This window comes from Nycticebus coucang, chromosome 7, assembly GCF_027406575.1.
Source record: "Nycticebus coucang isolate mNycCou1 chromosome 7, mNycCou1.pri, whole genome shotgun sequence".
In the NCBI taxonomy this organism is placed as follows: Eukaryota; Metazoa; Chordata; class Mammalia; order Primates; family Lorisidae; genus Nycticebus; species Nycticebus coucang.
In genome coordinates, this window is record NC_069786.1 from 115,102,334 (window position 1) to 115,125,924 (window position 23,591).

At 53.1% G+C, this 23,591-nt stretch overlaps 1 protein-coding gene across 13 annotated transcripts in view; it reads right to left on the bottom strand.

Annotated features, from left to right (window-relative positions):
• TNS1 (tensin 1) overlaps positions 1–23,591 on the bottom strand; it is a 218,177-nt gene that overhangs the window by 12,545 nt on the left and 182,041 nt on the right. For 8 of the 13 annotated variants that reach the window (XM_053598389.1, XM_053598391.1, XM_053598385.1 and 5 more), the window contains 8 exons: positions 19,875–20,071; positions 18,785–18,860; positions 15,304–15,396; positions 14,393–14,416; positions 13,818–13,856; positions 7,167–7,365; positions 3,599–4,668; positions 475–561 (listed from right to left, as the gene is read on the bottom strand). In XM_053598389.1, the coding sequence (XP_053454364.1) occupies positions 475–561; positions 3,599–4,668; positions 7,167–7,365; positions 13,818–13,856; positions 14,393–14,416; positions 15,304–15,396; positions 18,785–18,860; positions 19,875–20,071 (1,785 nt within the window). The remainder of the gene's footprint in view (positions 1–474; positions 562–3,598; positions 4,669–7,166; positions 7,366–13,817; positions 13,857–14,392; positions 14,417–15,303; positions 15,397–18,784; positions 18,861–19,874; positions 20,072–23,591) is intronic. The other 5 variants (XM_053598390.1, XM_053598386.1, XM_053598392.1 and 2 more) reach the window with 3 other exon arrangements.

The following is a 23,591-nucleotide window of genomic DNA, read 5'->3' on the forward strand; positions in this document are numbered from 1 at the left end:
ACAGGTATGGCTGTGTTCCCAAAAACCCTCATTAACAAAAACAGGCAGTGTCCAGATCTGACCCACGGGCAGCTGCTACCCCCATCCCACGCCCACACAGACTTCCCTGGAGAACCTGAGGTGAGCCTTGTCTCCAGCCCCACATTCCCAGCTTTGTTTTTTCTCTATAAAATGTGAAAACCTCCCCCTCATGCAGATAGAGAACCGAGGTTTCATTTCTGGTTGGCTGCTTTTCCCAGGAAAACCAAGACTCTGCTGTTTCTAAGGGCCCTTCCGAGGAACATCTACAACTGCTGCTCCTGCCAGCCCACTCTTCACATGGAAAGTGCTTCACACCGCCTGACTTATGCCCCAAGCCCTCTCTGAGACCACCACCTACTGCAAAGAGGACTGAGTCGGTTCCTTGCCCAAGGAGGACATGGTGTGGGGGCAGCTGACTGTGGCCTCTGCTAGGCCACAGAGCACAGCACTCACCCTGCTCCCTGGAGATCTCAGGCTTGTACCAATACTTGGAAGTATCCTGGACAAACTTTACTTTAGCCCGTGTCTCAGGACTGTTGTCTACAGAAAAAAGCAAGAGAAAGAAAGTATTATGGGTTGAATTGTGTCCCCCCAAAAGGCAGGTCAAATTCCTAACACCTTGTGCCTATAAATGTGATCTTATTTGGAAATAGGGTCTTCGTAGACGTAAATAAATTAAGATGAGTCATGCTGGATTAGGGAGAGCCCTAATCCCAGATGACTGATGTCCTTTAAGAAGAGAAGAAACAGACACACGGGGGAGGGAACCACGTGAAAGTGCAGGCAGAGAGTGGGGTAATGTGTCTACAAGCCACAGGACACCAAGGACTGTCAGCAACCACAAAAGCCAGGAGAGAGGCCTTGGACAGATCCTCCCTCCGAGCCCCAGGAAGAAACCAGCCCTGCCGACACCGTGATTTTGAACTGCTAACCTCCAGAACTGTGACAGAACACAGTTCTGTCATTTTCCACCACCAAACGTGTTGTCCTTTGTTATGGTAGACCCAGGACACTAACACAGGAAGCTTGTCTCCTTGAACGCCATGAGAGCAAGTGAGAGGGAACCTTGAGCATCCCGTGTCCGCTCGTGGTGCCCCACTGACCCCGCCAAGCCACTGTCCTAGAGACCAACCTGGCATGACATTCTCACAGAGCCCACTGGAAGCCCTTCCGCCATCTGGCTCCCCATTTCATCAAAAGACGCTGACTGAATCTTTCCTGCAGCTTCTCTCCCACAGGCTAAAAGAACTGATTTCTAGAAATTTCCTCCACAGACTCAGTTTCTAACTTCAGCATAACCACCATGAAGATGAGGCAGAAAAATCCCTGTCTGCTCCCTTGTTTCCAATTTCCTGCATAGCTCCCCTATGTTCTGCACCACATAGGGCAAAAGTCACTCCTGCCCTGGGACACCCAGGAGGTGGCTGACCTAGCACCAGCAGCCATCTACTGTGTGCCACACAGCCACCTCTTGGTCCGACGAATCCCCAAAAAGCAGACCTTGGAATCTGTCAGAGAACATTAGAGTCTGGAGGGAGCTCAGACAGGGTCCAGCTGCTCAATTTTACAAATAAGGAGCAGTTCAGAGAGCAAGGGTGACTTCCCCAAGTCATAGGTGGTGATCAGGGAAGCCTTCCCAGGTCAGAGGCCCTGGCACACCGGTCAGCACCAGCTATACCTTATGTTTCTGTCCAGGTCAGAGGATGTGCAGCCCTCACCCTCTTCCGCCATCTTTTGGCCCAAAAAAAAAAAGAGGGAGAAGAAGGAGAAGAGGAGGAAGAAGAAGAAGAGGAGGAGGAGGAGAAAGCAGGCTGGGAGAAGAAGAGGAGGAAAAGGAAAAAAGGAATATTCCAATTCCAGATTTTTCCAAAGCCTGTTCTATGGACACTGTGAAGCTAAAGGAGACCAGGAGACACAGAGCGGTCTCCAGTGCCTAGTTAATTTCAACTTGTGATTTACACTCCTTTAGGATTCTGGGATTTGTGTCTGGGGGACCCTGAGGGCAAGGTCGGCCTCCTTTCCTGGCAGCTGTGCACTGACAAGGCCCCTGGGTTAGGCAGCTGGGCTGTGCAACTGCAGAGAGCCTCTCTCCCTGCTCCAAAGCCTCAGGCCCTTCTGTCGCTGTGGCCTATTTAATGAGCTGTCAGAGGCAGCTACAGTCCCGTGTGCCTTCCTGTGTTGACTCCAAAGGCTATTTTAGGCAGGGAAGATGGTGGGAAACAGGAAGTGTCCCAACTACTAGAAGTTTTTCATCCTTCAAGGAGAGGGACTGAGAACCAGATGTCCCCAGTGGGCGACAGGAAATAGGGAGTACAGGGTTACTCCAGGTGTTCCAGCTTGGCAGACTCAGGGCAGGACTGGGAATAACGCAGGGAGAATCTGGGCAGCTGGGGGCCATCCCAGGTTGCCTGAAACAGTCTAAATCTACCTCGAATGGCCAGCACCCCAGAGCCACTCTGCTTTCAGCCAGGTTGGAGATTTGGCCCAGAAGCTGCAGATCAACTGAAGCCTTGACCTTTGTGCTTAGATAATGAACCCTCCAAGTCAGTGATTTTCAACTGGTGTGCCATGAAAATTTTTAAAGATCATTAAATTATTTTCAAAGACATTCAAGGCACAGGGTGGCGCCTGTGGCTCAAGGAGTAGGGCGCCGGTCCCATATGCCGGAGGTGGCGGGTTCAAACCCAGCCCCGGCCAAAAAAAAAGAAGTTCAAAGTATATTCTTTTTTTCACATTCTTTTTGATTAACATAATTTAAATGTGCTACGGAAGTTTAACCATAAGTTCAAGTGTGCTGTGAGATAAAAAAGGTTGAAAAACGCTGCTCTTAGTAGAGCCAAAGATGGTAAGTTTGGGTGATAGGTAAACAATTCACCGCACAAACCTGCACAGGCTTCCATGAAGCCAGGTCTAAAGAAACTGGACTCCGGTGAGGATGCCAGCCCTCAGCCTTGGCCCATGCCACACCTGGCTGCCAGGCCTACTATGAGTGATGTGGGATCATGAAGATGGCAAAAGTTACAGAGGGTCATGTTTAGAAGACAGGTTTTCAAGGTTAAGCTAAATCATAATAACCCTCAAGATGTAGATAAATGCATGATAAATGCAACTCCAAGTGACAGAGCCTTTGCAAGCCTTGCTCTGTACAATGGGGATAATAACACCTACTTTACTAAGTGGCTTAAACATTAAATGAGATAGTACTTAGCTTGGAGAATGGCACATAGCATGTGCTCAACAAGTGGCAGTGGCTGTGGGGGTGGTGATAAGCCTGACAGTAATACCATTAGTTGTTATTTCCGGCCTCTGCCTCCGTACCCTTATTATAGCACCCACGCCCACAGCAAACTTATTCTTTTTTTAATTATTATTATTAAATCATAGCTGTGTACATTAATGCGATCATGGAAGGACACCACCAACTCCTGTTACACAGATAAGGAAACTGAGGCCCAGAAGTCAGTGATTCACCCAAGGCATTCACCCAGGAAATGTCAGAATGGAGACTGGGACAGATATCCTAACTCTTGGACTTAATTTATCGTAGGAGAGGGAAATGGAAGGGGGAGAGACTCACCTGGCATGGAGTACTTGGAGAAGTCAGGCAGAGTATGGGAGAAGGAAACAGTGCTGCCACCGCTGGGACTGGACATACCACTGGCGACAGGTGAGGACACCTTCCCATTGATGGTGGCGTAGTTGGGGAGGCTGCCCACTCGGTCTCCCACGGACATCCTCCGCTTCTCTGGCAATGCTGGTGTTGGGCTCCCTTGGCGGAAGGCTGCTGAGTCCGGTGAGGGAGAGGTGGCAGGGCTGCTCAGGCCAGGGTAGTAGGCCGGGGAGACAGGGAAGGAGGGCGTAGAAGGAGCCTGGTAGCCAGAGGCACTGCTCTGCCGGGACAGGGTGGGTCTCCGGTCCTCAGGAGTACAGTAGCCACCATAAGCCACATGCCGGTCCAAGCTGGGACTGCCAGGAACCACAGATCCAGACCCTCCCAGGTGACGGCCCAGGTTGGGGCTTCCAGGGCTGGCTATTGTGTTGCCATGGAGACTGGAGGCCAGGTTGCCTTGGTGGGCCCCAGGATGCCGGCCCAGGCTGGGACTTCCTGGAGTGGTGGCCACACTGCCATGGAGGCCAGAAACCTGGTGGGCCCCTGCTGGGTGCCGGCCTAGGCTGGGGCTCCCCGGAGTGGTCACTGTGCTGCTCTGAGGGCTGGAGACCGTGTTACTATGGAAAGCAGTACCTGGTGGACCCATTGCCTGGCGGTGACTCAAACTGGGACTGCTGGGGGCAGCCATGCTGGGGTTGATGGCCCGCCGGGTGAAGCCAGGACTCGGGGGAGTGTTGGTGCCCACTGTCCTGTGACGTGCCTGAGGACTCCCAGGCACCGGGTGGACGCCAGCCACACTGAACTGAGACCGGGCCTGGCTTTCCGGAGAGGAGCTGAATTGCTGCAGTGAGTAGTCGGGGCTGTTGTAGTTGCTGCCCACAGTCGGGAGAGGAGAAGAGCTCTGGTAGCTTCTCTGGGCTGAAGGGCTGGGCTGCCCCAGGTTGCCAGAGCGGAAGCCAGACTCCAACAGAGGCTGGGTGGGTGTCCGGGGACCCTGGTCGCTGCTCTCCCCGGATGGGAAACTCCCCACTGAAGTGCTAGGGAGAGATGGCAGGTGGGAACAGCAGAGGGCATAGAGTGAAGGTGGGTTCTCAGTGGGCACTCAGCCCTCCCCCTAGCCACTAATAACAGTAAGAACAGCTCCACTGGCACAGTGGCAGAATGGCAGGGCTTCTGTACACCACCTTATGGAAACGTCAGAAGAGAAACTAAGGCTCAGAGACATTCAGAAGTAGGCTCAAGACCACACAGCTGATAAAAAAACAGAGTTTCAACTCAGCCATATCTGATTCCAAAGCCCACACTTTCTGCACTGCACCATCCTGACTCCATACCTCAAAGCAAAGAGATCTCTCCTATCTAAACTGAAGGTGGCTGTCCTATGGTAGCCTCCAGCAGCACAGAAACTCCCACTGGAGTTTCCTGCTCCTGTTCCTACTGGAGGTATCCATACCTTGACTCCATGGGTATAACATCATCATCCTTAAACAAACATTGAGAATGCTAAAATTGGGCTTTCACTCCTGGGTGGCTCCAAAAGAGCAAAGACAAGCACTCATGGGGGGTGTGGAGTTTCAAATAAGAGGATTTCAGTTCATTGTAAGGTCTGCACTCCAGCACTGGATCTGGCCGCTGATGGAGCAAGCATGGTAATGAGACTCCCGTCCTTTAAGCAAAGGCTGACAGATCTATGGCCTAAATGTTGTGGAGGGAATTTTCTCTGTTGGGAGGTTAGATGAGATGAGCTCAGAAGTCACTCCCAATTCTAAGATGCTGAAAAAACTCAGTTCAGAAAGGACTATTCCTCAGGCAATAACCACAATCAAAAGTTCCCCTATAAAGTTAAGTCAAAGTCCATGTAGAGGACAGATGGGAAGGGTGACAATGGCCAGTGAGTTGGGAAATCAGGATTCTGCTTCTTAAAATTTTCCCCTGTGGAAAATGAGGGGGCAGGATTAGATGAACCAGACTCCTTCCAGACCCAAACTTGTATCCATCTATGATACAGCAGGAGAGAGTAAGGTTGACCGGGCCTGTGTAAAGAAGGTAGCAAGTAGGCAATGCACCAGGTGCCTCTGGAGACCGCAGTCTTTACACAGCCAGTGGGCCAGAAGCTGGAGCTGCAGAATGAAAGTCCCATGCTGGCTGGGCCAGGTTGGATACTCATGTTCCCTGGGTGATGTGAGGTTTCAGTAGAGGTGTGCTCTTGGCCCAGGTAAGAGCCAAGGGCAGGAAGGTCAGAGGGGCCCAGAGCAGTAGGCCACCTCCTGGTTTGAAATAAACTGGATTTTGAGGAATGAGAGACGGAGCTAGGATGAGCAGGGGGAACAGGGGGCCTCTGCTAGAGCCAGACCTCCTGAGCAATATGGGCTGCCTTGGCTACCCCGAGAGGCTGGGGGTGAAGGAGGAAAGGGGACTGGAGGGAGGGGGTACTCGCTTGGCTTGGCTTGGGGCTTCAGAATTCTTAAAATCCAGAAGGAATCTGCCTCTGCTCAACCAGACTCTGCCCTCCCCCACCTAACTGGGAGGGGGAAGTGAGAGAGAGGAGGCAGGGCTGCTCAGGCCAGGGTAGTAGGCCAAGGAGACAGGGAAGCTGGGAGGGGCCCTCTTCCCTCTACTGAGCCTATAAGCAGGGACTATCCACCCTCCCCTGCCCAACTCTGGGCTTTCTTCTCCATCCAATGCACTCAGAATGATGGAGGCCAGCTGCCTACCCACCAAGGCACCCCTTACTGGCAGACCATGTTCCTTCAGCCCTATGTTCCCAACACATACACACCCAAGCCCTCTGTCCCTGCTGGACTGTCCTTGTGGAATACCTTCTCAAAATCCTGCTCATCCTTCTGGACCCCCCCTCACATACCTCCAGTCCTCAGAAGTCCCCTCTGCATCCCTAGCCAGAAATAATGGCCCTTGCTCTGAGCTCCAAGCCCTTCACTTATTGGTGAACTCTGGGCACATGTGACTGCCATCCTGTGGGGAACAGGTGACCCAGCGTAGGCCAAGGGTAGAGACGTGGGTTCTGGAACCACATGCCTCTGATTGAACCCCACTGCTTCTACTGCTGAGCTGTGGGACACTGAGCAAGCTACATCACCTCTGTGCCTCTGTTTCCTCTTCTGAAAAGTGGGAACTCCTAGGACTGCTGCGAAGATTAAGTGACTGTATAAACACTTAGTAAAGTTCCTGGCAACCCAGTAGTGCTCACTTATGTACTAGTCATTACTGTTGCTAGACTTTCAATTTGGGAGGAGTCTGCCACATTCACCTTAGTACCACTCACTCCTTCCTGCACAGTTCTGGATGGTGGAATTGAAAGCATCCTGGGAATTATAGCTCACTCATCCTGGACTCCCCACACAACATTTGGCACTCAGATATATGCTCTCAACATGCCTTGATGGAATGGTTTGCAAGGTGCCACAATCTGGATGTGATTTCTGCCCAACCACACCCTAGGCAGAGCCAAGGCCCTCGCCTACTCCATCCCAGGCCTGCACTCTCACTTTTCACCCACTGCCCCCTCCTGCCTTACCTGTCAGCGCTGAGGATGGGACTGCTGGTAGAGAGGGGGCTTGGGGAGATGAAGGAGCCACCCAGAGTCCCATTCCTCAGGGGTGTCTCATGGCCATAGGCTTGGGCAGCTGGTGCACTAAAGCTCTTGGGCTCAGGGTCCTGAGCTCGGGGTCCAGACACTGCTGTCCGTGCAACAGACTCAACATAGCTCCGGGGCTCTGGAAGGGACAAGGGCATAGAGAATCTGAGCACAGGTCTACACCACCCAGACTGCCCAGAAACACGATCCAGCTCGAGGTGGGGAGGAGCAAGGAACAGGCCACAAAGGACGCAAAGAGTACCTTCCTGGACCTCCCACCTTCTGTACCCACCCTGCCTCACATCAACATTTAACCAGGCCCTTGCTCAGAGGAGCTTACCCAAGACGGACCCCAGCCTCCACCTCTGAATATGGCCATCATGGAACCTCCCATCCAAAACCTAAGATGTCTGTCCACAGGGGACACTCCCTTTAGCAGCTCCTTTTCTTCCATGATGGCCCCTAGGGCCCTTCTAGATTCCCTAGGCACCACTCCAGGCTGTGGCTGTACAGTGGGCCCAGTGCTCCAGCTCCACCTCCTTGCCCATATCTCAGGTCAGCACCAGGGTTCACATGAGCCCAGAATGCAGAAACAGGCCTGCGCTCCTGGCAAAAGGCCTGTGCTGTGAGCCATGCCCAGCAGGCCACATGCACTAACCCCTTCACCAAGACCCAGCCAGCCATCTCTGCCCCACATGCTCAGCATCCTTCTGGAGACTGACATCAGGGAAACACATCCCCACAAACAGCTAGACATTCCATCACCCACTTACGACATTTCTGTGGCTCCAAGCACTTTGCAAAGAACCTTCACATATGCTGCCCCACCTGGTGTTCAAAACAGCCTAAGAGGGGCAGGGCAAGTGCCAGAAAGGCCATTTTGCAGACAAGGACACCTGGAGGCTCAGTCAGGGCCCAGTCCAGCTCCCCCAGGGCCTCTGAGGCCAGCCCAAAACAAGCACCATATTACTCAGAAAGAAGCAGCAGTGTACTCTGGGCTTCCCCCAGGGACTTGAATGGAGAGAGATGACAGTCCTGCCACATCCAAACCTGGCATTGTCCCTGTCTCATCCAGGAGGACCAGAATTTGCAGCACTGGGCCCCTGAAGTCCTTGCCAGCCAGAATTGTGAGAGTCACTCAGGTAGAGGAGGGCCCCTCCTCCAGGACCCTTGGGGTGAGAAGCCCAGGGTATTACCAACCTTCCAGGGTAATGAAACCTCCCACCCATTACCCCAAAGAAAACCTTAATTTGAAAGGTGCCTGGTCACCAGGATGTTATCTGGGTATCACCGGCCGTCACTACATAGGAATACAGCCTCCTGGGCATTGCTTCTGAGGTGGCATTTAGGCCTGGCATCCTACATCCAAGCACACAGGCCAGGCCACCCTGGATGCTGGGAGAGGACAGTCCTACATCTCAGAGCCCTTTAAGGAGCAGGTCCTGGAGGCTGCAGTGGGGTCTGCATACAGCTCCGGTCAGAGCCTTCCCGTCTGTCTCTGGCCTCCACACAGAGCTGCCTCTAACCAACAGCAGTGACAGTGGATGGGGCTGGGTTAGTACTTCTGCAAAGGGGTAGGCATGGGACAGTCTATTTCAGGGACAGGGTGATGTAGAACCAGCCACGTTGGCACCCAAAGAAGGAATCCCTGAGTCAGCAAGGCCTTCCAGAAACCCCCCTCAACCAGCAAAGCCACTCACCCACCTCACAGAAGCCCCAGACAAAATTCACATCAAAATCGCGATTCTATGTTGACCATGCACAGGCCCTGCTGGCCCTGGAAGACAGTGCAGAGAGCTTCTGACCAGGGCAGTACAATTTTTTGTTAAGACCAAATAGTAAATGGAATGGTAGGTCAGACTGTCTCTATCACAACTACACAACTCTGCTACTGGAAACGGGCAAGCCCGGGTTACAGTGAAGCTTTCTTTACAAAAATAGGTGGTGGGAGGGATTTGGCCAGCTGCCATAGTTTTCTGACTCCTATCCCCTCAGCCCAGAGAGGTGGAGCAGTGTGCCCCAGGATGCACAGTAGTTGGTGGACATCAGCATTAAAGTCTCTAGACTCATAATGGCTCTGTATGGCCTAGAGAGGGCACACAGACTCACAGGACACCCAGACCAGGCTCTACTGGAACTCCAACCCATCAGCCAAGAAGAGGCCACTCTATATAGGGTTACATGTATTTGTAATGTTAAAAAGGACAAACAACTATATGAGGAAAATAGGATCTGGAGGCATAAGTACCTTGCCCAGGCCACAGCTAGCAAGTGGCAGAGAGGGCATAGGAACCCAGGCAGCCTGGCCCAGACCTGCCCTCAGCCATTGCACAGACACCATCTGAAGATCAGGGAGCTGAGAGCTTCAGTGTTTGTCTTCCATCTTGGGGAACCACCCCCTTACCCTATAGTGGTATCCTAGCTTAAGAGAACGGACCATGAGAGGATGCTTCATGCACAAACTTGCAAAGGACACCCCAGGCCAGAGTCCATTCATCCTGTCATTGCCCAGAGCCCAAACTGAAACCCACATGAATGACACTGTGAAGGTCTGTGGGTCTTCCACCCACTGACATCCTCCTGATCTACTCCCCACGCTGACCTGCATTCCTGAGGACCGACTTTTATCCACTGTGTCACCCAGACCCCCTTGCCATATGGCTCTGGATAGTCTTGGCCTTTGGGACTGGCAGCAGATGAGAAGAGAGGAGAGGAGGTTGAGGTGCATCCCCTATCCGTGTCCCTCTAGCCACAGATCCTGTAACCACCCTCCCCTCCACCTCTCTCCTGGTTCCTTCAGTCCTGGAGGTGGATGGCACCCGGCTCCCGCTGGGAGCACACAAGGGCTTCCCTGCCCCTCACTGGTCTTAATGCTCCTTACACACTCCTTGGTTTCCCACCAAAACCCTGCCCCACACATTGGGTAAGCAACTTGCATTACCCTATACTACACCCCTTTAAAAAAGTACATGAACCCCTTCTAGAAACAATAAAACTGAGATAAGGTGCCGTACAACCCATCTCATAGTCAGGACAGAGTCAAGCCCAGGACCAGACTCCTGCCTGCTTGCTTGCCATTAGTCAAGGCTAGGTGCCCACTAACTGCTTGCAGCCTAAACGAGCTAAAGCCTGGGGGCCTGAGCGTAAGTTTGCACAGAAGGCTGATGGGACAGAGTATTAGAAACCCTCAGATGTCAGATGGTTACAGGAAGGTTAAGTTCTTAAGGCAGAAGTCCCATTGTCCTCTTCACCATGCCCTTTAGCTCCTAAACTGCAGAATGTCAGCAAGTTCTCAAAGGACTAGGAGTGTGAACTTGAGGGGACAGGACTGCTTTCCCAGGGCGAAGTCACCAGCCTAGCAAGAAACCTAGCCCACCTGGCCCTGCCCTTACCTGGCCCCCACTTCCTTCCTCCTCTCCCACTGAATCGGCTTCCTCAGGCAGCTGGTCTGCCTACCACAGCCACCCCACCTGCCCCTCCAGTCCCAGATCAGCTAGAGACATCCCTCCACACAGTCGCCATTCCTCATGAACCCAGACCATGCCAGGACCTTTGGGAAGTTATTTGATTTCCTGAGCTCATCTGCAGGGATTAGTTTTCCCAAGTTTTCAGACTCAGGTTGGAATGAGTCTTAAAAATACTTCTTTTTCTATCTATTCCTCAGGTTTTAGTCTTCTCCCCACCTCAGGGCAACATACTTCTTGCAGGCCCTCCCCCATCTTTCACTAGCTGGAGCCTGAGACTCAGTTTTCTCATCTGTGAAATGGGAATGGGACTACCCACCTGCCCAACTAGGATCAAGTGAGAAGAGACAGGAAAGTTCCTCCTAATTTGTTCTTGCCATTCCCAGCCCCAGTGTTTAGGAGCAGCCCCTGTCACTGGCTGGCTGGTTCCCGCTGTGCCCGCTCCTTCCCCACTACCCTTGCTGGCACCCTCGCTCCTGCTGTTTTCCTCCTCTCCTCCAATCCCCATGCAGCTGCACCCAGAGGAGTTAGGAAGGGCAGGAGGGTGGGGCCAGGGAGGGTGCTTCATGCAGAACATTCCAGGAGCCCAAGCCCATGCCAAGTGGCTGCTGGCGGCTGACAGCAGCTGCAGCACAAGGGTGACTTGGCTCCGTCAGGCCACACGCCTCCTCCAGCCCTGTACTGGCGGCTCTTCATCCACACCCTAAGTGTGTTTTCTTTGCCTGCAGAGACGGGCCCACCGTCCCGAGTAAACAGAAGACATGTGGGTTGGGGAGAAGAGACAGAATACAGAAACCCCCAGTGCCAGATCCAGGAGCTCCACAGTCAGAATTCCAAACCTTTCAGGCCGGGCCACACTCCCCTCCTCTGAGCCCCCATGACACCCTGTGCCTACCCTGCTCAGTGTTTCTACCTAATGCTGAGAGGTCTATTGGTATCTCCATCCTCACCAGCTGTCTCCCACATCTGTATCTCCCCAGAGCCTGGCACGGTGCCTGGCACACAGTAGCCGCACAAAATGTTTCCTGAAGTAATGAATGAAAGAGTGGGTGAATACAAAGTATTCGGCACAGTGCCTTGAACAGAGCAGCTTCCCCCCAATTTTTCTTTCCCCCTATCTGAATAATCCTGCCTCACAGACCTCTTTCCACATTTCCTGTCAAAGTGTAGGCAGGGAAGTCGAGCAGAGCCTCAGAGGGTCAGCAAAGAATGTGCTTTAGCCTGACTCGGGAGGGGCACATGAGTCAGGAAATATGGAACTGGCGCCCATAGCTTTGCTCTCTGCCCACCCCTTGACCCCACTCCACGGGCCACGGACAGCAATTCCGACTCCATTCCGACTCCCACGCTGGAATCCCAGGGCATGGCGCCTAGAGAAAGGAGAAGGGCTTTGAAACAGCCACTTGACTAAGAGACAGGAGAGCAGTAACTCCAGGCTAGTTCTGTCGCCTCCCAACTGTGACCTTCAATGCTGGCCTCAGTACTACATCTGCAACAATGATGAGTGTGGCTGAGTTGATCCCTCAGAACCTTCCCCTCCAAATTCTGTGGCTCCCACTGGAGGAATTAGGACACTATAAGCTGAGAGCCAATCCTGAGGCTCACAGGCAGATCTCAGTTCAGTTTGATGGATACCCACTTCTCTGAAGTCACCCCAAAGTAGGAGACAACCACCAGGGCCCTCCAACCTGCAGTATAATCCACCCCTGGACTTCTACTGGAGAGTATTTGAGATCTCCCTAGGCTGTTTAAGTTGGCCAACCCCAAGGACAGCTGAGAGCCCACTGCAACATTGGAACTGCAACTGGAACACTGCTCCAGTGTCCAGCCTCACTGTCCTGCTGGGAGCCATCAGTTGGCTTGCACCTGGGAAAAAGGCTACAAAGGAGCAGGGAGGGGCCATGTCCAGCAGAGGGAGCACACTGTGGCCCACCTGTTCTGGGATCTGCTACTGGGAGTTGTCTTGTTCTGTAACCCCCAACCAGCCTGATTTTGTTGCCCAAACTCTGGCTGGTTAAAAGCAGATAAAGCCTTCTGTGAAGCCCCTACCATCTGACCTGGGTGACATCAGAGAAAGAGAGGCACAAGCCATGCCCACTGGGGGGTGCACGCAAAGGGAAGTGGGAAGTAGACCTAAGAAAACTAGTCTTTAAGGCAATCAGGCCACACAAGCTCAGAGCCCAGGTGGGAAGTCAGAACACCTAACACATCAGAGCTCCACTTCATCTCACCCCTCCTGGTGGAGATGGGGACACCGGTGCCCAGAACAATCCACTGGCCTCCTACACAAGCCAGCACCTCTCCTGTTTCCCTGCTGCCCTGAGTCCTCATTCACTCTGCACCTTCAGAGTTGAAGCCTTCTGCCCAATTATACCCCTCTCTGCTTTCCCAGTACCCAGTACTGGTTTAGATGACTAAACTAGGGGTTGAGCTTGGATCCACAGACATGCCAACTCTTTGCAACCACTTTTCAAAATTATGTGCATGGGTGTCCTATTACATTTTTGTATGGGATGATTCCATAGATCTCCCAAAATTCCCACTTCGTGTAGATCCCAAAAAGACAGACTTGGTATGTTCTGTGGTATATAAAGGGAGGTAGGGCCTTTAAGGGGGGCACATCGTGGCCCTAAAGATGAGGCTTCTGAGCCAGGGACACTGGCAGTGTTGGAGACATTTCAGATTGTCACGACTGGGTGTTGCTGGCATCTAGCAGGTAAGAGCCAGAGACACTACTAAACATCCCACAGTGCACGGAGCAGCCCACAACAGTTATTCTGGCCCAAATGCCAAGGTTGAGAATCCCTGCTCTGAAAACACCTGTGGAGCACACCCCAGGAAAAGGAAGAGCACGTCCCCCTCCCCTGTCTCTGTGGGTGGGAGCACCCTAGACAGACTGGTGCAGATGGCGCCAGGAAAGGAAGCAGCAGGAGGGACATTTTTGTTGACAAGGTAGTCAGGACTACTACTTGCCTCAGGACCCTGGCATCTCATTGCCAGGCCATGTGCCTGGTCACCTGACACCCAGTCAGAAAAGAGGGTAGCCCAAGCCAGCCTTTTCAAGCCCTACGTGAAAAGCCATGCCCAGACCCAGAAGGAACGCAGCCACATTGCAGAGCACACTTACCTCCGGGCGGCCGGGTCACCACCTTCCCCTCATCCTCCTCTGAGGGAAGACAAGAAGAGATGGGGGAGGAAGGAGAGGCAGGAAAGATGGCAGGTGATGAAGATGAGGAGAAGAGCAGAGGAAAGAGAGAGAGGTGAACAGGGATTATTCTTAAGAAAGAATTTGCTGAGAAAAGGAGGCAAGAAAGGTGGGGTGAGGCCAGGCCGAGCTCGCCTCTCCACAAAGGGCCCAAGTGGTGGGGGGGCTGAGGTCCAGCATGCACAGGTGAGGCCCTGGCTCCTCAGAACCTGACCTGCTCGCAGCTCCGTGCCCAGGGCTCACGTGGGCCTAGCCAGTGGCTCTCAACCTTCCTAATGCTGCAGCCCTTTAATATAGTTCCTGTGGGTCGTGATGCACAGGTTGAGAACCACTGGTAGCCTCAGGCAAGAGTGTGCTGTCTGGTGAGAGGCAGCCCCCACCTCCCTCGGCCAACTCTCTGGTGACTCAGTGTCCCCAGCCATGCCAACACTCTATGTGGAAGGCTGTGCCCCGCTGTGTGTCTGTATGGGTCATAATACATGCCATCACCTGCCTACCTGGCTGGATCACTCTTCTGGTGACTAAAGAAAAAAAGTGAAATTGGACACCAAGGCCCTCACCCAGCCCCTAAACCAGTCTAGGGAGCAACTTTCTGGGCTCAGCCAGCTCCAAACTGTAACTAAGGGAGCTAAGGGTTCAGGGGCCCCCTCAAAAGCAGGGAGTGGGTGGCATTCACTCAGAGGAGCATTGTCTCCTGGGCAGGCCCAGGGCCCTGCCCTCTACTCATAACCAGGATGAGTGTGTGGCCCCAGGAAGGCTGAGGAGCGTCCATGTGGTGGTCCTCCTCCTGTCACGGCCCCCAGGGCCCAGTCTCCTGTCCTCAGCAGCACAGCAAGATGCTGCTATGCTGGCAGACAAGGGGAAGAGCACAGGTGAGGGAGAGTGGCAGGTTCTTCCCAGGTGAGAGGACCAGGAAGGTGCAGACAGTGTTGGCTGCTGCCTAATCAAAGGTTTCTCATGCAGTGTTCTGTGGGCCCGAAGAGGCAGACCAGAGAACTCCCCCGCACACCCCTGGCCTGGCCTCTAATGTCCTGTGGATGCTCAGGGCAGAGCCAGCTGGGCTGCAAGTCAGGCACTGGCATGGAGCAGCAGGAATATGTACATGTGTGTACGTATGTGAGTGTATGTGCACGTGTGTCCATATACACGAGGCCCGAGCACTGGGCTTCGAGCAGAGACCTGTCCAACTCCAAGGACGCTGACCCAGGCCTCCACATCTCCAACTAGCTGGGAGAGGCACAGACTCCATAAGTCAAAGGGAAGAAAAGATTCAAAGGCTGTTACCCCCAACCATTATACAGAGAGCCCCTACCCTAGTCTGACCTCCCTGTGGGCACAAAGCCAGCTACTGATCAGATCCCAAGCCCCCAGCCCCTGCCCAGGACCTCCCTTACAGCCAGTCACTCACCACCTGTGGGGTGCAACAGGATGTCCGCTGGATTGTGGGGTTTCAGGCCCAGAGCAGACAGGGGTGTCTTGGCCAGACCCGGCGGGGATCGTACTGTGCCAGAAAGAATAGGGGAGACATGGGGAGTGAGAGGCTGGGGGCAAGAGGGCCGGACACGCCATGTGAGGGCACAGGTTGGTCAGGGCTGGGCAGCAGGAGATGGCACCAAGCTACTGTGGCTCCACTGCCCTGTCCTGTCCCTTGGTGCGTCCACATTTCAGCAGTTTAAAGAAGAAAGGGAAAGCATCAGGAAATGGCACCCTTGTCCCAACCTTGAGAGAATCATTTCTACCCCAGGGCCTTGGTGTCTCCCTATGGTCCCTTTGCATTGCCATGGCATACAGTGCGCACATAGGTTTCTGGGACTGTCTCTGGCTTTCTCTATCATATTCCCTCTTCCCTCCTCCTGTCCTTCTTCCCAAGCCCCAAACATGCGCGTGCACACACGTATTGTCCTTTTAAACCCTGCATTTGATGGACTTGGAGAAGAACAAAAGAAAATAGTCTCGGGATGATACATCCTGTAAAGGACAGAGGCAGGAGACAGAGATCATGGGCCAGACCACACCAACTCTGAGACCTGGGATCAGCCCTCAGCTGTGTGTGTCCCTTGCGAATCCAGGAGGAGAGAAGTTCTCAATGTGGGACTCGGTCCCCAGAAACTCCTCAGTGTTCTGAAAGAAGGAGGAGCCTGCAACCCTTAGCCAAGAGCACCCATTCCCTGTGCAAAGCCTGGCTCCTCCCAGGCTGCCCATCTGGGTTACAAGTGTCACATAACACTCAAGGTCAGAAAGGGCTGTCCAGCTTTCTCCTGTTGGCCAAGGACCTAGCCAGACTCTGAGCCAATCTGCAGAGTGGCTGTTATGCCCAGTCACGAGCTGTCCCGGTGGCAGCTGCCACGTCTCCCAATACTCCTCTGAGGTGAAGTTAAAAATGAGCTCTTGTGTCTTCAGTCAGTGATCTCTGGAGGCTACAGAGGCCACAGCCCCTGAGGACACTCCCTGCCTCCCAAGGGCCTCAACAGCCTCTCTGTGGGCCTCAGACACCCAGGGAGCACCCACCAGCTCCAGACCATCCCTGGCCACTCCTGCTCTCCCCAAAAGACAGTGTGACCTACAGTAAACTAACAACAGCAACAAAAATATCCTCCCAATGCAAGCAACATGCAAAAGTTATCTGTGCAGGGGCAGGTGCATAACCATGTGGGAGACATCACAGAGCTCCAGATGGGTGGCCCAGCCCTGCACTCCATCCTCTGTCTGTCCTTAGATGTGCAATGGACAGGTGTGGCATAGCAACAAATAGGTACAAACATATACCCCCAGGTATGGGGTAGGTCTAGGCCTGTGTGTCTCTGTCGAGTCTCCCTCTCTTTTTACACACACACACACACACACACACACAAATTCAGTTTCTCTCTCCTCCATCCCTGTCCCACATTTTCTAACATGGTCTTTCTCATAGACACCTATCAACCCCTTACTAATGTTTATCAAATGAATGGACAGTTGAACATAATGAATTATAAAAGAATGTGCCCAGCCTCAGAGGCCACTGTACATGCCCAGCCCACAGCATGCTGATGCCTGTCCAGTGGGTGCAGCAGAGGTGCAGGCAGGCCCATGAGAGGAGGTGAAGGAGGTGAGAGGACAAGAGAGGGCTGGAGGCTCTCTTGGTTTTCTCCCTCACCACCTCTAGCTCCCAGATTCCTCCTTGCTGCCCCAGTTCCCAGGCAACGTGGCCCTTCTGCTGAGGCACCAGAGTGGGCAGCACTGAAGCCAAGCAGGCCTTTGGCTTCCGGAGAGAAAAATTCCTCGCATTTCTCCGCCTTCTGCCTTCTCTCCAGAACCCTCTGTATTTATGAGACCTCTAACTTATCCTTCTCCCCCTGGGCACCCACAGCTGACCAAGGGGAGGGAGAGGAGAAGGCAAAACTCAATTCTAACACAGCCCAGATGGCTTCCAGCCAGGGAATGTCCACCCCTTGGCTGCTGGGACCTGACAGCAAGTGGGAGCCGGTGTCAGGATGGAAGGTTAAGGCCTCAGTGAGACCTCTGAGTCACAAAAGCTGCAGAGCTGGCTCCTGAGTAGATGGTTGTAGGCCTGTGCTCCCCAGCATGGCAGCCAGGCTGCCAGTAATCGCAGCTCCACTAGCAGGCCCCGAGGTGTCCTGAGTATAAGAGACACACAGGATTCCCAACACTGAGTATAAAAAAGAGAGCAGCATAGAGCAACCCATTTTCACAGTGATTACTGCTGAAATGATAGTATTTTAGGCTGGAGTTAAATAAAACATCAAAATTTATCTCACCAGTCTCTTGCCACATTTTTATGAGATTATAAGATAGCTTTATATTTTTAGATTGATTTGCTTGCCAATTAAAATTAGAATATCTGGGATTTAATAAAAATATTGTTAAAATTAATTTCACCAGTTTCCTGTTATGTTTTCTAATGTAGCTACTAGAAGGAATATGGAAATCACGAATATGCTTGTTAGATATCTCCTTTGGACAGAACTGCTGTTGGGAAAACAGTGACTTCCAGGGCTTCCAATCAGTCCTAGGGTCAGCTTCCTCATGCCCATGGAGGTACCTACACAAGCTCTGCTGGCACACAGGCTGTGTATCATGGCCACATTCCTCTCCAGTACAGGACACCCAGCTCCCAGGGGAATGCACAGCCAGCGCCAGCTCTCCCCTCCTCACCCTCCTTTCTCTTCAGAGCAAATGGATAAAGTGGGCCTGACCCAGTCAACATGACCCTGAGTGTCACCTGTCTCTCTCTCCATGTTGACCAGGATTGCCCTTGGGACCTGAGTCCTCCACAGCTGGTATTTCTCCCTCACTTTGTTCCCCATGACTATCTCCTCCAGCTCCTCTCCTGCCTCTACTCCTGGGATCATTCAGGTCTTATCTTTAAGTGGATATATTCCTGTCCTTTGGGGAGTTGCCTCCCCAGGGAGTGTCCTAGGGGCTACAGACTAGATGCCCCCACTTGGAAACCAAGGATAGACAAGATGGGGTCTCTGCAGTCTGAAGGTCCTGGACCTTTCTTTCCTTCTTTCTTCCCTAGGTTGCCTGAAATGGAAGAGGTACCTGGATGCAGGCAGAAGTGGAAGTCAGAAACAAGGTCAAAGTCAAGTCACAAAGAGTCACATTAAGATGGAATCTGAAGGTAAAGATTCTGAACAACCTCAGCCCAGAAGTCAGTCAGTCCAGATCCTAAGACCTGGTGTGCTTAGACGTGCAAGTGTGGATGGCCGAGAAGAGGGCAGCCATAAGCAATGGGGTGTGGAATGAACCATAGGGTGAGGAATGGCAAATCCTAGCACACTCAATTTTGCTGGCACACTGCCATCACTCCCAAGCTGGGCACTTCCCCAGGCAAGGCTAAGATGAGGGGCTGGAGACACATAAGACAAAGCAGCAGGAGACCTTACCTCCACTGGGCGGTGGGCTGCTTGGGGCGGTCCCCTCCATCTCCTCGAAGGCTTCCTTGTAGCTATGTAGATGGGGCTGCAGGAGAACACAGGGAGAAAAGGGGGGCCTGAGCAGGAGGGTCCTCCCCTCCAGATGACTTGGTTGGGAGGACGGCAAGTTAATCAGCCCATAAATCCCCTCTCTGGCCTGACTGTCCACTGCTGCTCAGGTAAATGCAGAGGTCAAAGGAAGGTCCTGGCCCTCTATAGCCCCAACAATTCCTTGCAATGGAAAGAATAGGGGCATGGCTGTTTGTAAGGAGACAGTCAAGCACGGGCAGAATTTAGGAGCACCTACCTTGACAATATTTCAGAATAGGGCTGAGAAGGGAGCCTGGGGTTAAGGAACTGGAGTCCTACCAAAAGGCAGGAGAAACAGATGTCCAAAAGCCATTTATACCCAGAATGACTCTTTAGCCTGGACTTTATAGGACAGTACACTATTTCATAGGCTGTGACCTGCATCTGAATCTTCTAGGTATACATATAAAATGCAGCTTCCTGGGCCCTGTCCCAGATCTACCATGCTGAAATCTCGGGAGGTAGATTTGGGAGCCTACAGGTTCCACAATTTCCCTGGTGGCTGTTATTCATGCTGAAGTGTGAGACCCACTGCCTCCAATTACTGAAATGTCTCAGAAGTGCAAACATTTTGGCATGAAAATGAAATCTCTAAAGAAAACTATTATATTTGGAAAGGCCCCCAAACATATCTGTCAGTCAATATTATCTGGTTTGGAGTTTGAAGATTATGGTCACCTACATCAGCCACAGATCCTGAACACCCTATGAAGGGACTCTCTTTAGGAATCAAGAAGGGAACGTCAATCCAATATTAATGTAAGAAGCAGGGACATACAACTATTTAAGGAAGAAAGTGGGATCCAGGTTCCATATGCCAGAGAAGAGAGCTTGGGTAAGGAAGCAGAGAGGGACAAATTACTGAGTTGCCCAAGAGGCCAGTGTCAAGCTGGCCATCAGATTCTTGGAGACAGATGTAAGGTGGGCTCCACTACCCTCCACGGCCCCACAAGACAGCTCACGAACTCACCTCCTTGGGCCGCCCTCCGGGATTGAGGGCGATGGTAAGAGCCAGCTCGGGGGAGACACACTGGACAGGAGAGCGAACCCCAGGGCTACGGGGGGATGTGGCTTCTGGAGACTGGTTCTCATACTGTCCATCACTGGCTGCCCGTCTCCGGAGAGGGGCTGGGGGCTCTGTGGGCTGCTTCTCCCGAGCCTGCACCCCTGGGAGGAATGCAGGGCATGGAAGGTGATAAGCATTTGTTCAAGAAGTGACCAGTCTGGCCCAATCCCCCCAGATAAGGCAACACCTCTTAGTTCAGGGTCTACACAGGCCTGGCCTATCACCCCCCACCCCACCCCCACCCTGCACCTCCCTCTAATCCTACTGTGTCCAACTCTGTTCACACCCCCAGTTTTCTCTACAGGGTGGGGGATGTGCTTAGATTGGCTCGGCCTTCAACAGGAATCTACTCCACAAAGGGCTGGGACCAAGAGCACAAAGGACTGATACAAGAAACAGATGTCAACTCCTTCCAACCCCCGGAGGCAGAGGGCCAGAGCTTCCAGACAAGGCAGGGAGGTGAAGGGAAGAGGGAGTCTCCAAGGCAACTACATCAACCAACCAGCAACACCAAGCCCATGGGGAAGAACTCTTGGAAAGAGCTAAATTGCATCATCTTGCAAATGGTGCTCTCAAGGAGAAATGAAGAAATGACCAAGTGTTGTTACACAGCCCCAGCCCTATCTGTGCCCCAGGATATTGCTGACCTTCTCTGGGGTTCCCCAACCTTGATCCAGTGCACCTCTGAAACCTCTTCCAACTCCCCTTATCGTGACCCTTTAGCTGCCCTCTCCTTTCTCTTGCCCCAGAGATGGCCGAGGATCCCACCCTGCCCCTTCCGGCTGAAGAGCAGGCAAGGAGAAGTCGTGTTCTCCATCTGCTTTTCCATGCTTTCTGCCCAATCCCACTCCACAGGCGGGGGGCCACTGTTAACCTCCCCTCCTTCCTTCCCACACCCTCTTCTCACAGCTGGGCTGAGGCTTGGAATCCAATGTCTCATTGAGCTGGCTCCCAGGATCCTAGAAAACTCACTGCCCAAGTCCCAGAAGCCAAGACTCCACCAGGAGGGTGGGCTCTTCCTCTTCCGGGAGGAGATTCTCAGCCCTGTCTTCACCACAAGGCTCAGGTCACAGGGGGTGAGGGCCTGAACACACATCTGGGAACGCTGTCCCTTGGCACACAAGTGAGTGCATCCATGCATGTGCACACAAGCACGAACACACACACGTGTGTGCTAGCACACTGCCAGCCCCTAGGGGGTGATGATGATCACCATCATTCACACTGAATCATCTTCTACCGTCCATTGTGGGGACTGTAGGCCCCAGGTGGCCCCCTGCACCCCCAACCTGGCACAGCCACAAAGGCTGCTGTGAACAGTGTCGGCTGGGAAGCCTCTTCTTATTTGTCATTACCAATAGGCTGTGGGCTGCCAAGCCTGGGGCAGGCGCAACTCCCACACACATAGTCACTCTGGGACTCATCCTCATGCTCTCCCACACTCAGGGGGTCCAGAGGGGCCCATCAGGAGAGCAGAGGGACTAGCCCTTGCATGTTACATGGGTGTGCTCTGAGTCTCCACTTCAGGCTCTGTTATCCAGAGGCAGCCTTGCTGCCATCTCAGGTGAGAAAAAAGCCCTGGGTGGGGACAATAAACCGGACTCCAACTTCACTCCAACATTCACAAACTGCTTCCCTTAGAGCAAATAAGCCCTGAGACTTGAAATGCCCTTATTCTCAGAACAGAAAAATAGGGGTCGCATCAGTCCCATCCTGGGCTGCTAGGAGCATCCACCTGGAGGCAGGGGGGTTATGCCTTGAGAGGGGGCAGCAGCACACTCCAGTCCTACAGACTCCTGGGCCCCCAGGCCACAGAAAGGTGGGTGCTCCGGCTTAGCCACACCTCTCCTCCCTCCACCAAGCCCCCTGCCCCATTCAGGCCTTCTGGGCAGACTGGATCAGAGCTGCTGCTGGTTTCATTCCTGGCAAAAACACTAGAAAGAAACAAACACTGCCATTGATTTTCTAATAATAATTGTGACAATGGAAGCCCATTCGGGAAAGGCTCTCAGGGTTTGGAACTGAGTTCAGCATCAAGGTTAAAAGAAACGCATTAGGGCTGGTCTCAGTTCCGGCCTCGCACACCCCCAGCAGCCTCTTTCTGGCAGATCCCTTTGCCTTTTCAAGGAGTGGCTTCCCTCTTTGAGGATCTGATATTTGCTCTTGAAAATGGGTCTGTTTCCATTTGAGACACTGAACCTCCTGGAGGAACACAGAACATTCTCCTTGACCTGCCCAGAGCATCCTCCATATCCAAGGGCCACAGATGGTTACAGCACTCCAGGATGCTGGGTGAGGGGGCACTTGCCAGCTATGAAGGACAGAGACCCTAGTACCAGGCACTCAGCCATCTGAGAGCAAGATACTTCTCTATTCCCCTTTACATCTCAATAGACCGGCACATGGAAGTGTGTTCTGACCAGAGGCAGGGAATGGACAGAATGACCTACAAATAGCTGAGGCACCACAGGGTACAGCTTCCCTCTGCAGAAGGGGAAGACCCCACATTACACTCCCACGGCCTGCCTCCCCCCCTCCCCCCAGAGAGCGGCCCATGGCACCAGGAGCCAATCAGGGTCACTCACATTCTTTGAACACAGTGTCCTACTGTTGTCCCCCTTGGCAAGCCCAGATCTGCCTGGAGAGCCATGTTTCCCCTCTCTCGTCTTTCTCTATGGGAGGAAAGACTGGCATGGCAGAGGGGAGAGAAGAGAGCCCCATTGTTCCTCAGCCAAGCTGGGACGTCTGGATACAAGCTGAAAGCCAGTGTCAAAGAGAGAACACCCCTCTCTCATGTCCCAGAGACTGACTGATAATAAAAATAGGCCTCCCCCCCGCCAGTCTCCTTCCTTCCCGCCATCACCCTCCACCCCAGGACTCTTCATCTCCTGGCCTCATTTTCTTTCTCAGAGCCTCTGTCTCCTAAATGCACACGGGCAGAGGCCGGGGCCTTGAGCATACACACACAGACACAGCCTAAGCCTGGTAGGAAGAGCAGGAGGATGTTGGGGGTACTTAGGAAAGGAGGAAAGAGAAGCTGTCCAATGACTCAGGAAGGGCCTCCCAGCCAGGTTGGGGAGTGCTACACCCCATCCGTAGGAAATAAGAAGGAGTTGAGTATCCTTATGGCCAGAAAGTGTCTTTAGGATAATAACACCCTTTGTTCAGAAAGCCCTGGGTCATCCTCTGAGGACTACTTCACACAGGGCTGGCATTGGGCCTGCCCCACCACCTAAAAGGATGGACAGGCACCCCTGCCCCAGGGCCCCCATGCAGGCCCCAGACCTGAGGAGCAGGTGAGCAGAACAGCCCCACATCCCAGGGAGTGCTCGCTCTGGAGCCCAGGCTGTGTTGTGCTGGAGTATCAGTTCTCCCAAGGCTCCCCAGTGTGAGCAGACCTGAGTCAATGAATCCCCTTCATCTGACACACACGTACACCTGCACACTTGCACACACGGGGGCTACAGCCCTAACACAGATCAGTGCACACACTCTGGCAACACACTGCTGCCCACCGCCCCTGGATCACAGGGACAAACACCCTTGTGTCAGGCTTCATCATGCGCCCCACACACACACCCCAGACTGACCACTGCTACCCCCACAGACCCAGCTCTTCTT